This window comes from Vulpes vulpes, chromosome 13 (genome assembly GCF_048418805.1).
Source record: "Vulpes vulpes isolate BD-2025 chromosome 13, VulVul3, whole genome shotgun sequence".
Taxonomy (NCBI): Eukaryota; Metazoa; Chordata; class Mammalia; order Carnivora; family Canidae; genus Vulpes; species Vulpes vulpes.
In genome coordinates this window covers 102,516,657-102,530,324 of record NC_132792.1, presented here as the reverse complement: position 1 = coordinate 102,530,324, position 13,668 = coordinate 102,516,657, and the positions used below count along the sequence as shown (strand labels likewise).

The 13,668-nt window shown below is 39.9% G+C and overlaps 1 protein-coding gene across 2 annotated transcripts in view; it reads left to right on the top strand.

The window, feature by feature from the left end:
- Nucleotides 1–3,549, top strand: part of B4GALT6 (beta-1,4-galactosyltransferase 6) — a 69,400-nt gene extending 65,851 nt beyond the window's left edge. For both annotated transcript variants that reach the window (XM_025996920.2, XM_072732132.1), the window contains one exon: nucleotides 70–3,549. In XM_025996920.2, coding sequence (XP_025852705.2) covers nucleotides 70–217 — 148 coding nt within the window. In that variant the 3' untranslated portion in view covers nucleotides 218–3,549. The remainder of the gene's footprint in view (nucleotides 1–69) is intronic.
- Nucleotides 3,550–13,668: the final 10,119 nt, after the last annotated feature.

Here is a 13,668-nt window from a genome sequence, read left to right as displayed (position 1 = left end):
GCGTACTTGTCAGTTTTTCTTTTTTGAATGTGTTAATGTTATTTTTCACTTTTTTCTCTAACCCTATAGGTATAAATTGCTAAGATACTCAAAAGAGCGTCAGTACATTGATGGGTTGAACAATTTAATATATACGCCAAAAATACTGGTTGATAGGTTGTATACAAATATATCTGTAAACCTCATGCCAGAGTTAGCTCCAATTGAAGACTATTAAAAGAAATAGCTCTCATGGCAAGGTCGACCGCAATGCTGGATCATAAACTTGGAGCATACTCTTCCTGGAGGTCAGTGAATGGATGTGTCACAGTGCCCCGATCTGTGCAAAGAAGAGCCAGCAGTCCTCACTGTTTACAGTGTGGGATAAGATTCGATCACCCATCCTCTTCTCTGAGACACACCCCATGGCAAGCACGCAGAGACCCGATGCCATTGCTGAAATCTGGACGTTGAGAGAGCTCCCTACAAAGAGAAAATTTTTATACTAAAATATATAATTTAATTCAAGAGAATGCTTTATTTCTGTTTAAACATGTTTTGTATATATGTGATGTAAATTAATGTGTTCAAATTGTTGGAAAAGAAGGTGTGTTGCAGTTTTGCATGTAATTGGTTATGCCTTTATTGGACTTTTATAGAATTTTTTATTTGCATGGAAAAAAACAATGCAAATCTATGTCACTAAAAAAGGTTAACCCTTGTGTGAAATGAAGGAACTGTCAATAATTGACACCCAACTACTACAGTAAACTGTTATACTAGTTTTGAGCTTTAGACCTTCAGCCTTTTTTGTGTGGAAGAAGTCACAGCTTTCTTAGGGTCTTAAAGGGTAAGAAGAAGGGACGTAAACTGCTTTTCTTCCTACCAGGATTACCTGTTTTTTTCCTTGCTTGCAATCTCATCAGATTTTGCTAAATCACAACCATATTGTTTATGCACATTGCATGAGTATTACCAAGAAAATCTTAAACGTTGGGATGTAACATGATATAAAGGACCTCTTTATGTTAACTGTCTTTCATGTATCTTTGGTGTGATTGTCAGGGATTTCGTGCCTCAATGTTGTAGCAGTTGTGTGTGTTTGTACACTGTATTTTTTTTTAATTCCTGGTGAACAGCACTTTTATTATTTCTAGTTCAGAAGAGCCAAAAAAAACAATTTCATTTAAAAAAATCAGAACAATTTTTTTTAAAGAATGAGCTATGGAAAACCCAATAGTACTTATAATATACAAATGAATTATACTATTAGAGAAGAAATTAAATGTTCTATTTTTATGAAGATAAAAGCTTAGTAGATAAAAACAAATTTTAAGTTTAATTCTCAGACTCATAGACTTTCAAGTTTTGAGGGGAACCTTTAATGTCAACCAGTTTTATTAGAACTATATTTTTTTTCACACTTAAGAAATTACATTTCTGGTACCTTAAAATTGCCTCACCGAACTAATTTAATAGAATTATATTAAAATATATAATCAGTTATTTAAATGCACTGATGTAATAGGACACTTCTCTGAGAACAGGTCTCACTACCTGACATCCAAGATATTATTTTATCTTAAATTCAGATGAAGTTCTCATGGCAAAACCAAACAGTATCCTTCCTTTGAAAATTATCAACTATAATTAACCAAAGATTCTAGGAAATACCTTGATATTTTCACAAATTTAAAACAAAAAATTATGTATCTATAAAGTGAATCTTCAAAAACAATGAAGAACAATAGAAATCTATGCGGGATGTTGGGATAATATTTGCCTCATGGATTATTCATCTAAAACAGAAATGTGGTTATTTATCTCAGGTTTAAGTTTAATTTTGAAGTATCAATTTTTATGGCCGTTTTGGTAATACAAATGACTACAAGCCAAATCATAAAATAATTGAAATTCTTACACTTTGAGAAAACTGATCAATCTCCCTTATGATACCAAACAGAATTTTCCATATTTATTTCTCTAGAAGTAGTTCCCAAATATTTACCTTCCCTTTTTTTGGTGGTATTCAAAATCACCAAAAAAAAAATCAAACCTTCTGAAAAGTAAGAGATTTGTTCAGAATTTATATATCTGTTCATTTTGGTCTCACAGCCAATACAGTTTTTTTTTAATTTGGTGAAATGAAAGGAGGTTGGGAATGTTAACATTTGTGATCACTAACAAGATAGTGGGGGCATAGGAGCATAATTAGCCCAATAATAGTTAAATATTTTTTTAATACTTACATATTTTAACTGTGGGGAAAATTAGGGCTGTTTCTGAGTCTTATTTGTAAAACATATTTTTCGCTTTTTGATGTGGAGCTGCCCACATTTTGGAATCCTCATTTTTTGATACACATTTAACAGGTTCAGAAGAACTCAGTTCTACTAGTATCTGCCTTATTTTCTTGGATTAAGTCTAATACCAATTTTTGTTTTATGAGTGAGCCATGTTATTTTGCTCTCTTTAGTTTTGAATAATATATGTCATCCTGTGAAAATCATCTCATTAGTTTGTTTTTTCCCCTTTTTTGTTTTGCTTTTTAAGTGCACACCTAAAATTGATTTTTGCCTATAAAGAAAGACTTTTATATGTTTTCCTAAGAGTGATAGAGAGCTTTGGTCAGTTATCTTCATTTTATGAAAATAAATCTATTCCATAAAAATTAATGAATACATTGCAAATGCAAATTTCTCTTTATTGTTACATTTGGTAGATTTCTTAGTGAACATATATTGATTGCCTATTCTGTATCAAGTGTGATGCGAGGTATGTCAACAGAAAAAGTATTTTATTTCTGAACAAATAAAATCAAGTTGAAACCTAAAATTATGAAGACATCCTCTGATAACTTCTCAGTTGTCTTTCTTAGTTTCAAGGTCAAGGAATATATGTATGTGGACATGGAGCTATTATGAGGTCCCCAAGGCACTAACTGGGAAAGTTACATAGTGCCTTTCAGCTGGAGAGAGAAGTAATGATTAATGGGCCTGTTTGTAGAAAAGAGAGGGAAAAGTGTACACATGAGTATTTTTTTAAATCTACATTTAAATTTGTATTTTGTGAAGAGGTGTTCAATAAGAAAACTTATTTATAGTATTATGCAAATACATAATTATGTATTAAAAACTTGCTTAGACTCCTTTTCCAACCAAAATATTGATATCCATTTTAAAACAAAATGGAAAAATAACCAATACAAGATTGTCCTTCTTTTGGAGGCTTCCTACAAGTGAAAGCAGATTTGTGTCATTTTATTTGGCCTCTGCTTGTATCTGTTATATTTCTCTGTGTACTTTTCAGACAAATATTAGCGCTCTAGGTTTATTGCCTTGTATTTGCAAGTATGCCAATTGAGAGATCTAAAGTGGCCATAGTGTTGTTTATCAGAAAGAGGAAGTGTACTTAAGATTATTTTATTTATTAGATCTGAAAGGCTTCTACATAAATGCACTGAAATAAATGCTAGTAATTCTTGTACTCCCATTTTTTTTTTCGCTTCTCATGGAAATGTTTGTACTTTTTTATCATTGTCTTTTATGAAATATAATGTTCTAAAGACTCCGTGTGCTACTGTAATTATTTTCGCTCAGGAACTTTTTGGGGGTTATCTGGGTTTTTTGTTGTGTTTGTTTTCCTAATTTTGAGGTGAACTGTTGATGAATACCATGGTTGCACTAAGATGGCAACAGCGGCATAAGGGGACCACTGTTATCTGTCTTTGCAACAGTTTTAGTTCAATACATTTAGTGATCTCCTCATACCTTTAACTCCAAGAAGACACAATAACATTTCAATATTTTTCATCAATACAATTAATAATCTAGTGTATCAAGAAGAATGTTTAAGGAGTTGTTTTTAATATTTCTTCTGCCTACACAACTTGAGTAAACTAAGCTGGTGTGTTGCAGTCAATCCCCTTCTTGTTTTCCAGGTATCAAGTAGTAGTGAAGATCTTTAAGGCAAATAATACCTAGCGACTAGATTTGTAACACGGCCTGGAATGTGAGATCATGACTTCTGTCAAATTACTTATGTAATAAATTCCAAGTATTATTAATTTTTATGCATAGTATGAGCTACTGGGATGTTGATACTGTATGTCACAAAGCCAATTATGAAATCATAACCATGTAGTCATTTAAACCATGCAGAGCCGTGAAATCGAGTTGGTATAGTCTGGCCCAGGTCTCTACCTATGATATTAATGTGTCCTCTGATGAAACATACCAACTCAGCTTAATGTTCTTATATATGGATTTTTTTTGTCCTGTCTTAAACACGTGGATTTAAGGTTGTGGAGATACTCTAGACCCCAGTTTTCTTTAGAGAAGGCCGTGCTTCTCTCTAGAGAAGAGCATTCACTGTATTGCTCTTAATTTAAGTGACTTCAGAAAACATAGTGCTGTATCACTCAAAATCATACTACAATTAAAAGAAAAATATAGGCTGTAAAACTTGTTATCTCTCTCAACACATTCCTATAACATATTTTGGTGGGTCAAAATTCCATTGCTAATTTCACCCTCCTAACTCCCATCACTTGAAATCTATGCTCTGGAGGACGTCCAAGGAGTATCAGACATTACCTACATTCACGGAACTCTCTTCTGTGGGTAAAACAGACACATGGAAACAACTGAAAAACCTGCACACTATCCTCTGAGGTGCACAATTGTGTCCTTTGCAAATGTTGGCTTCATATTTCACTAATGCAGTATTAGGCCAATAGAGCATCATTGTAGGAGAAGTTTTTCCCAAGGCATCTAATGTTTCTTAGCTATAAACCCTATGCTTCAGAAGGATAATTGAGATCATTGTCTACAATGGACCTTGTCTACATTGTTGTCGACAATACAGTTAACTTTTATATATTTATTTTTTAAAGATTTTTAAAAATTTATTCATGAAAGACATGGAGAAAGAGGCAGAGACAGAGGCAGAGGGAGCCAGGCTCCCTGTGGGGAGCCCGAGGCAGGACTCAGTCCCAGGACCCCAGGATCATGACCCAAGCCAAAGGCAGACACTTAGCCTCTGAGCCACCCAGGTTCCCCTACAGTTAACCTTTAATAGGACTGTGTGGAAGGCAGTGGTTATAAGCAAAGACTCTGGAAATCAGACTGACCTGAGTTTGAATTCAGAGATTTCCTCATTATTCACTGTGACATTTTAGCACAATTTTAAACCCCTGGGGTCTTCAGTTTCCTGATCTTTCAGTTAAGGATGATAGGAACTACTTGAGGATTGCTGAAGAGCTAATCCCAGAAAAATGAGCACAGCACCTGACACGCTGAGCAAAAACTTGGTTTATATTACATAAGTTTTCAGCTCAAGGGCAATAAGCTTTTCTTTCATGCAAGTTACCTTGGATCATATTCTTTAATGACACTGCATTCTTTGGTCCTATTAGGAAATGAAATTAGTGATGACCTTATATATGATGATGTCTGTAAATAATTAGTAAAACTGGCAAAGGCACAAAATTAAATTTTAGCAGTAATAGTCATGAGGAGAAATGTAGCAATTGGGAAGGCTGCGTTTGCTCAGAGGTTGTGTGATTTTAGGGAAGCACCTATTAGGATACTTTGCATATGGAAGGCATTCAGTCACTTGTAGCTTCTCTCGGTACTGTTCCTGAAAAAGTTAAATGCCATGGGGACCTGGACTAGTCTTTCTCTCCTACCTTGGTGTTTGGGCTTGGCCTTTTCACCTATTTCCATCCCAGTTTCTTTGGAAGACCCTTCTTCCTCTGCTTTCTTTTTATTTTTAAAAGATTTTGTTTATTTATTCATGAGAGATAGACATAGCCAGAGGGAGAAGCAGGCTCCCCGCAGGGATCCCAATCCCAGGACCCCGGGATCACGACCTGAGGACAGACATGCAACCATTGAGCCACCTAGGTGCCCCTCTTCCTCTGCTTTCCATTCTTTCTCCTTTCTCTCTCTGATTAGTAATTTGTTTTCTCAGACCACTGTCTAACATTGTCCAGTAGAATGTTCTAGGATGATGGAAATGTTCTGTGACCGCGCTATCCAGTATGATAGCCGCTAGCCTCATGTGGCTGTTGAGCACTTGACATGCGGCTAGTGTGAGCAAGGAACTGGATTTTTTATTTTGTTAAGTTTTCAATAAATGTAAATAGCCACATACAGCAAGTGATCTCTTATACTCGCGGTGCTTTAACCTCATGGTCTCCCAGGTACGTGCAGGAGACTCTCAAGCCAAATGTCCAATTTAGAACTCTTAGCTCCTGACCCACATTATCAATTATGGGTCATCTCTACCTGCTTGTTCACAGAAGTTAAAACTCGGCATGTCCTGGAGCACCTGGGTGGCTCAGTGGGTTAAGCATCTGCCTTTGGCCCAGGTCATGATCCCAGGGTCCTGGGATCGAGCCCTCTGTCGGGCTCCCTCCTCAGCGGGGAGTCTGCTTCTCCCTCTCCCTCTCCCTTTGCTGGTCCGCTTACTTATGTGCTTTAAGTAAATAAAATCTTAAAAAAAAAAAAAAAAAACCATCTCAGCCTGTCCTAAGAGCAATTTATCATATCCACCTTCAAAAACCTAGTCTTCCTCTTGTTTTACCACCCACTCAGTAACTCAAGGCCAAATCTGTGAATCACCTTCCCCTTTCTCCTCTGTACAATCGACGTTAGCTCTACCTCTGAAGTCCCTCTCCACTCTACAGGGTCTTTTGTTTTCTGCAACAACTGCCTGGATCCTCCTAGTCGTCTTACTGCAAAGGTATGCCTTCTGTTTTGAATCCTCTTCCATCTTGCCACACAAACACGCACACTCAAAATGTCTTTTGAAATACTACCTTGCTTTATATCTCTCAGTGGCTCCCCATTGCCTACAGGAAAAAGGTCCAAATATTTCTGCTTCTCACACCAGGGCCTTAATGATCTGGCTTCTGCGTGCCTCTGCAGGACGGACTCCTCACCTCTCCTCCCTCTTGCACCCCTTTTCATTCTCCAATTGCCTGGGAACTACTCCAACTGGTCTTTCCTACCCCCATCCACTAGCAGATCTCCTTCATATCTCTTAAGACTCAAGCTTCTGGGGCACCTGGGTGGCTCAGTTGGTTGGGTGTCCAACTCTTGATTTTGGCTCAGGGTTGTGAGTTCAAGCCCCACGTTGGTTTTGGAGCTTACTTAGAGAGAGAGAGAGAGAGAGAGAGAGAGAGAGAGAGAGAGAGACTCCTCCGGAAGCTGTCTCTGGCCAACCTAAGTAAAATTTGCCACTCCCTCCCTTGCACTCCTACCCTCCAGTACTACACTATTAAAGCATGTCTTATGCTGTTAAATTTGTTTAAGCATTTTCTTTTTCTCCCAAAGACTGGTAGCTCTTTGAGGGCAGTGGTCTGTGGCATTCATTTCTGTATACCCAGCATCCTGCACAGTGCTCAGGAATGAATGATTCTCTCAGGGAGACACTATTTGCCGTCTGTTAGCCCTGGACAGTCCACAGCATTCTAAATTACTGTGCTATTAATACATATGCCATACCTACTTATAAAGCGGTGTTCAGTGGGATGGGTGCCTTAATCAGGACTATTCAGTGCCATCATCAAGATGTAATCCAACCTACCTACACGTCTACCTGAACAGGGAGCCAGGCCCATCTTTTCACTCAACATATTTTTAAAATTTAAAAGGATTTATTAAGCTTTAGAAAATTAATATAGGGTTGCCAGGGTAGCTCAGTTGGTTAAGTGTCTGACTCTTGATTTTAGTTCGGGTCATGATCTCAGGGTCATAAGATCGAGTCCCACGTGATTGGGCTCCACACTCAGCAGGGAGTCTGCTTGCTATTCCTTCTTCCTCTCCCTCTTCCTCTGCCCCTCCCCACCACTCTTTCACTCTCCAATAGGAAACAAATCTTTATTTTTTTTACATTTAATTTTATTTAAATTCAATTAATTAACATATAGGGTATTACTAGTTTCAGAAGTAGAGAAAAAATCTTTTTAAAAATTACAGATTAGTGTATAAAAGAAATAGAATAGTGAAGAATTCATTGCCAAAATAATTTATTAAATTAAAAAACAAAAAACCTGGAAAGTGAAAGTCACCCTTCTCGTAAAATAAGTGTCACAAGACACTACTGTGTTGATGGAAGAATGAGAGCAGATGCTGGAAACACCTGTTTGACTTAACACCAGAGAGAAGGTGTTAATTTACCGCTGGAACATAATTTCTATCTGACGCAATTTTTAAAATGTATTTAGTTGATTTCCAAGCAGTCATCCCTTACACAGTCATCCCTCCCCTTCTCCCTTTCTTCATCTATTTTTCCTTCTTTCTTCTCTTCCACCACCACTGTTGTTAGAATTAAAAAGAAATCCTGATGGTGATTCGTTTCCCTGGAGTCTTCATGTTCAGGCTGAACAGGGTCACTATGGAAACCGGATTTCCCCAACATTATTCTCTTATTCCTTGACCTTGTATAAATGTCATTTGCATGGCATAATTATGTAGTCTTTTAACCTGTCTGGCAACTTCTGGCAGCCTTGTTTCTGGTCTCTCCAACCACAATATGTCCGGGCATTTATTAAGCACCTGCTATGTCAGGCGCTGTGCTGTGCTGGGAATGTGAGAGTGAACAAGGCAGTTCCTTCCCCCCAGGTAGGCTAGAGTCAAGCAAGGAAATGCTTGCCAAAGGCTTCTCATGGAGGCCACCCTTTTGCCTCTAAATATTTTATAACCTACTTGGAAACCCAATAGAGGAACGGACAAAGTCTCAGACAAGTCCGGTAGAAGTGGGGAGTTCCCAAAGAGTTGCATCCACAGGCTCTGAGGGAGAGCATCCCCTCCACTGCGGAGAGGGTGAAGGTGGGGGGTGTGGGGGACAGGGTTGCGGCTTGCGGGTGGAGAGGGCCCTGGCTTTTCTGGAGTGCCTTCTGGAGAATAGACTGGTATGGTGGAAAGCTCTCTGCCTGATGGCTTGTACTCTTCTAGGCTCTCAGGCTACAGAGAACAACAGGCTTTGGTGCGGGGGGCAAGGGGGGGTCTGCTCTCAGTTTTTCTGGGCTGCAGGTACCTCTAGCACCCAGGCTGCCATACTGAGGAAGCAGGAAAGAAATTCCCAGAACTCACACCTGGGTTGTGTCTCATCAAGTCCCCAGGTCCCCTGGGAGTTGGCTTCTTTTATGGCACCTTTCAGTCCACTGGTGGGGTTTCATCGTCGTTTGGTGATTAATGGGAGAAGTGAATGGAGTGCATTTACCCGCATTTCTCTGGGCTCAGAGAAATGTCACCTACAACGAAAGGTCAGGAACTGTTTTCTGTATCTTGACCTTGTCGGTATGGTAGCTGTGACATGGCATTATAACTGCGTGCAGGCCTGGGAAAGGGAACAGCATCTCTCTGTATCGTTTCTTACAACTGCACGTGAGTCTCCAAAGGCCTTAGAGTTAAAAATTTTATCACAAAAGAGATAAAGTGCCCTCCGTGAAAGATGATCGCCTCTACTCACAGTGAGAGAGATGCAAATGCAAATTACCTGGACGTACCAATTCTGACCTATCAGATTGGCAAAAATCCAGAAGTCTCACCGACGTGATTGGTGAGGCTGTGGCGAGCCAAGTGCTCTCATACATAGGATGGAAAATGTCACAACCCCTGTGGAGGAGAATTCAGAAATATCCAAAAAAATTACTAACGCATTTATTCTTTGCCCCAGAAATCTTTTTCAAGGCATTTATTCTAAAGACACATTTCTACAGATATGAAACAACATGTATACAAGTTTATTCGTGGAGGTGTTATTTAGAAGAGCAAAAGATTGAAACTAAGCAGAGGGAACAGGTTGACTAATCACCCACACACTGAAGCACTTGCAGCCATATGAAAGTGGGAGCATAGATTCTATGTTCTGATTGTACTAGTTTCCAGGCTAATAGTGGCCTGTGGGAAAAAGGTAAGGTTCACAACTATATAAAAGGCTACCTTTTGTGAATGAAAGAAGGGAAACTAAAAGTGTATGTGTGTGTTTGCTTCTTTTTTACAAGAGTCAATGGCAGGATAATAAAAATGGTGGTCTATGTAGGGGAGGGGAGGGGTAGGGTGAAGCCCACAGGGCTGGCAGTGAGACTGACTCTTAATTTTTTTTAAAGATTTTGTTTACTTATTCATGAGAGACACACAGAGAGAGGCTGAGACACAGGCAGAGGGAGAAGCAGGCTCCCCACAGGGAACCCTGTTTGGGACTCGATCCCAGGACCCCAGGATCATGACCGGAGCAGAAGGCAGATGCTCAACCACTGAGCCACCCAGGTGTCCGAGACTGATTCTTTAAGTGTGATTTTACATAGTCAGGAAATCTATTGACACTGGAATTGTGTCAATGTTTTTACAAAGTCAAAAAATTGAATTTAAAGCAAACCCTAAAATCGATTTTCAACAAGACAAATTTAAAAATGTATTTGGGCAAAGCAGAACAAATGTTGTCTAGTGATTTTGTTCTTCATTAGCTAATGATTAACCTTAGCAAGTAGAAAGAAAACAATTCTTGTTTGATCACTGCCGCATTATATAAGTGTCACTAATACCATGTATCAATGTTATACAGGCGGCTCTTCCCATTCTTCCCATCTTTACTGTGCATTTTTCTTTTTTGTAGACAGTGTACTTTGTATTGTTAATGTGACAAATGTAATAACTTCTCTTTTGTAGCCCTTTCAGGGGGCTTAGCAGCTCTGCGGGTGGTCCTTGGCCAGAGAACCTGCCTTCCCCACCTCCTCGAAGGAGGAGTTCCACGGAGCGCCCTCTAGCTTTCCTGGCCACTGCTCCCTGGACGAAGGGTAGAGCCTTGCTCAGAGAAAGCACAACAATATGCAAACCCGACCAACTAGATTCTCAGAAATCTGAAGAGACACAGGGACTGAGGCAATTAAATTGGGGTGGAGATCGAGGCCAAATTTCCTTCCATGTGGTTAAATGAGCAGAGAAGTGGGTCTGCAGAGAGAAGGAAGAAAACCTACTTATATTGGGAATCATGCAACCCAGAAATAGAGAGATGAAAAAGTAGTTGCTTTAGCTGCAGGTGGCTTTCCAGACCCAGTCCCCCGTGAGGCCCAGCTGTGTCCATTCCATTTGTGTTCTGTGAGATACATAGGAATCCTTAAATAAACCCTCTGTCATTCAAGTTAGCTAAACCGAGTTTGTGTTTCTTAAATGAACCCCTTGTTGAGACACTTCATTTCTCTTTTAGAAAGGTTTTTGACCTCATTAAAATCAATCCTGATTACCTCAATCAAAGGTAAGTGACAAGCTATTCATAATCAAGGGCATTCAAACCTACATAAAAATAGCCCCTCTCAGAGTGAGATGTCTTTGAAGACAAGAACCATTTCTTTTTTCATCTTTACCTGGCACTCCGAACAGGAGTTCAATAAATACTTGCTAAGTGACCTTCTTTAGTTATAGCCCTTGGAGTATGGATTCAGTTTATTTCAAATGACTTTTTTTTTAAAGATTTTATTTATTTATTCATGTGAGACAGAAGGAGAGAGGCAAAGACACAGGCAGAGGGAGAAGCAGTCTCCCTGTGGGGAGCCTGATGTGGGACTCGATCCCAGGACCCCGGGATCATGACCCGAGACAAAGGCAGACACTCAACCACTGAGCCACCCAGGTGCCCCTCAAACAACTTTTTCCTAAGACAACAGAATGTAGAATCTCTAGGGGTACAGCTTCAGTTTGAGCTAGATTTCAGGAGCTATGGATATTCTGGATCAATCCCCCAGTTATCTGACCCTCATCAGTCTTTGTCACTTTGATCTAGAGGCAGAGGGAAATGGAGGCAGAGAATATCAAGGAGAATCCGCTGAGCATGGAGCCTGACACAGGGCTCGATCCCATGACCCCAAGATCATGACCTGAGCCGAAACCAAGATTTGGACACAACAGACTGAGCCACCCAGGTGCCCCATTATAACAGCCTATTTAATAAGACCAGTATCTTGACAAGTTGTTGACTCTTTCATAGGATAATGTACTTGGTTTATACACAGTTCATGTAGGTAACTATTTCACATACTACATATTTACGATGGGCCAGGTACTGTTTCATGTCATACCTCATTACTGCTTCTCACAACCACCCTCAAGGAGTAAAAGTAGGGACCCATCAAGAAGCCACAGGAAAGAGATTCAGTGGCCAAAGAGAAAAAGTTAAGTGCTGCCTCTTCTAGATAAATCAGAAAGGAAAAGTGGTTAAAGGGAATTTGAGGATCTAAGGAAGTGAGATACGAAGCAGTGGATGAGAAATTTTATAAACCCCAGAAATTTGCAGAACTTATGAAAACCTTTCCAGAAATTAATTCCTGACTCTAGACTACAAACTTAAGGTCCAGCAATTTATTAAAATTAAGAAAGAAAAAAACCAGCAATGTGTCTCAGTGTCGGCAGTCTGAAGCAAAGTTTTGTTGCTTCTAAGTTACAAGGGCTATGGCATTGCTTTTAGAGTGTGTGCTCTTATCCAAAGGCTTAGGAGTCTACATTGGGGGAAAATAATTGAGTCATTTTTAAATAACACTTTTTAGTAGCTACTTATGTAAAAACTTCTTTCCTAAGTCATTTCCTGGGAGTAAATGTAATTTCTCACTAGGGCTCGTAGCTAAAGGATTGTAATTACCTGTCCCATTGGGAGAACAAACTGAATAGGAATCATGAACCCACAAAACTTGAGATCAGGAAGCGACTTTAACATCATCTAGTTTGTTTCTTTTCCTTCCTATTTATTGTATTAGATACCAATGGAAACAAAAAGAAATGTAAGTGGAATTTACTGTTCCTCCACCGGACAATTGTTGGGCTCCCGTCACTCAGTCCATCCAGGCCACGAGCCTGAGTTTAAGGCACTGGTCGGATCAGGTGGCTGCCTGTCTTTACCTTGACACTAGCTTCCCCTTAACCCCATGGGTTCCTAACTTCCTAACAGAGGCCCTTCCAGCCTCTGCGACTCCATGCGAAATAGCCCACTTCTAAGTAAACCAAGCGGCTGTGCCTTTCTCTGATGCAGAAGGTTCTCTCGAACCTCTGCCCCCTGCACATCAGCCTCCTCCTCAGGAACCATCAAGAAGCCACAGAAGCCTCCTGCTCATTTTCCTGCTGCTTCCTATTTAGCTTCTAGGGACCAGCTCAGTTGTTCCCCACTCTGAGTGGCCTCTGGGCCCCCAGGAATCAGGGCAAGTTGCTCCGTTATGCTGTTATAGCATTTAAATCTTTTTATGTCAGTACTTTCTTTCCTTCCCTCTCTCTCTTTCTTGCCCCCCTCCTTTGCTTCCTCCCTTCTTTCCCTTCCTCCTTCTCTTTTTCTCCCTGTTCTTTCATGCCCCTCTCTGTTGCTAATAACATGAGTTCCCTGAAAACAGGCTTTTTGTCTTAATTCATCCTCTGGCTCCAACACCTGGTACAGGTGCACAACACACATGTGTGGAATTCCCAATCCAGGTGTGCTGTCATAGATTGAATAAAGCAACCCCCACCCCCGCTGCCCATGCTCCGAGATATCCACCTGCTAATTTCTAGAATCTGTGCAAGGAATGTTGCAGATGTGATTAAATGAAGGATTTTGAGATGAAGAAATGATCCTGGATCATTTGGGTGACCCAACATAATCACAAGGATCCTTATAAGAAGGGGCCATGAGCCTAGGATGCAAGTGGCCTCTAGAAGCTTA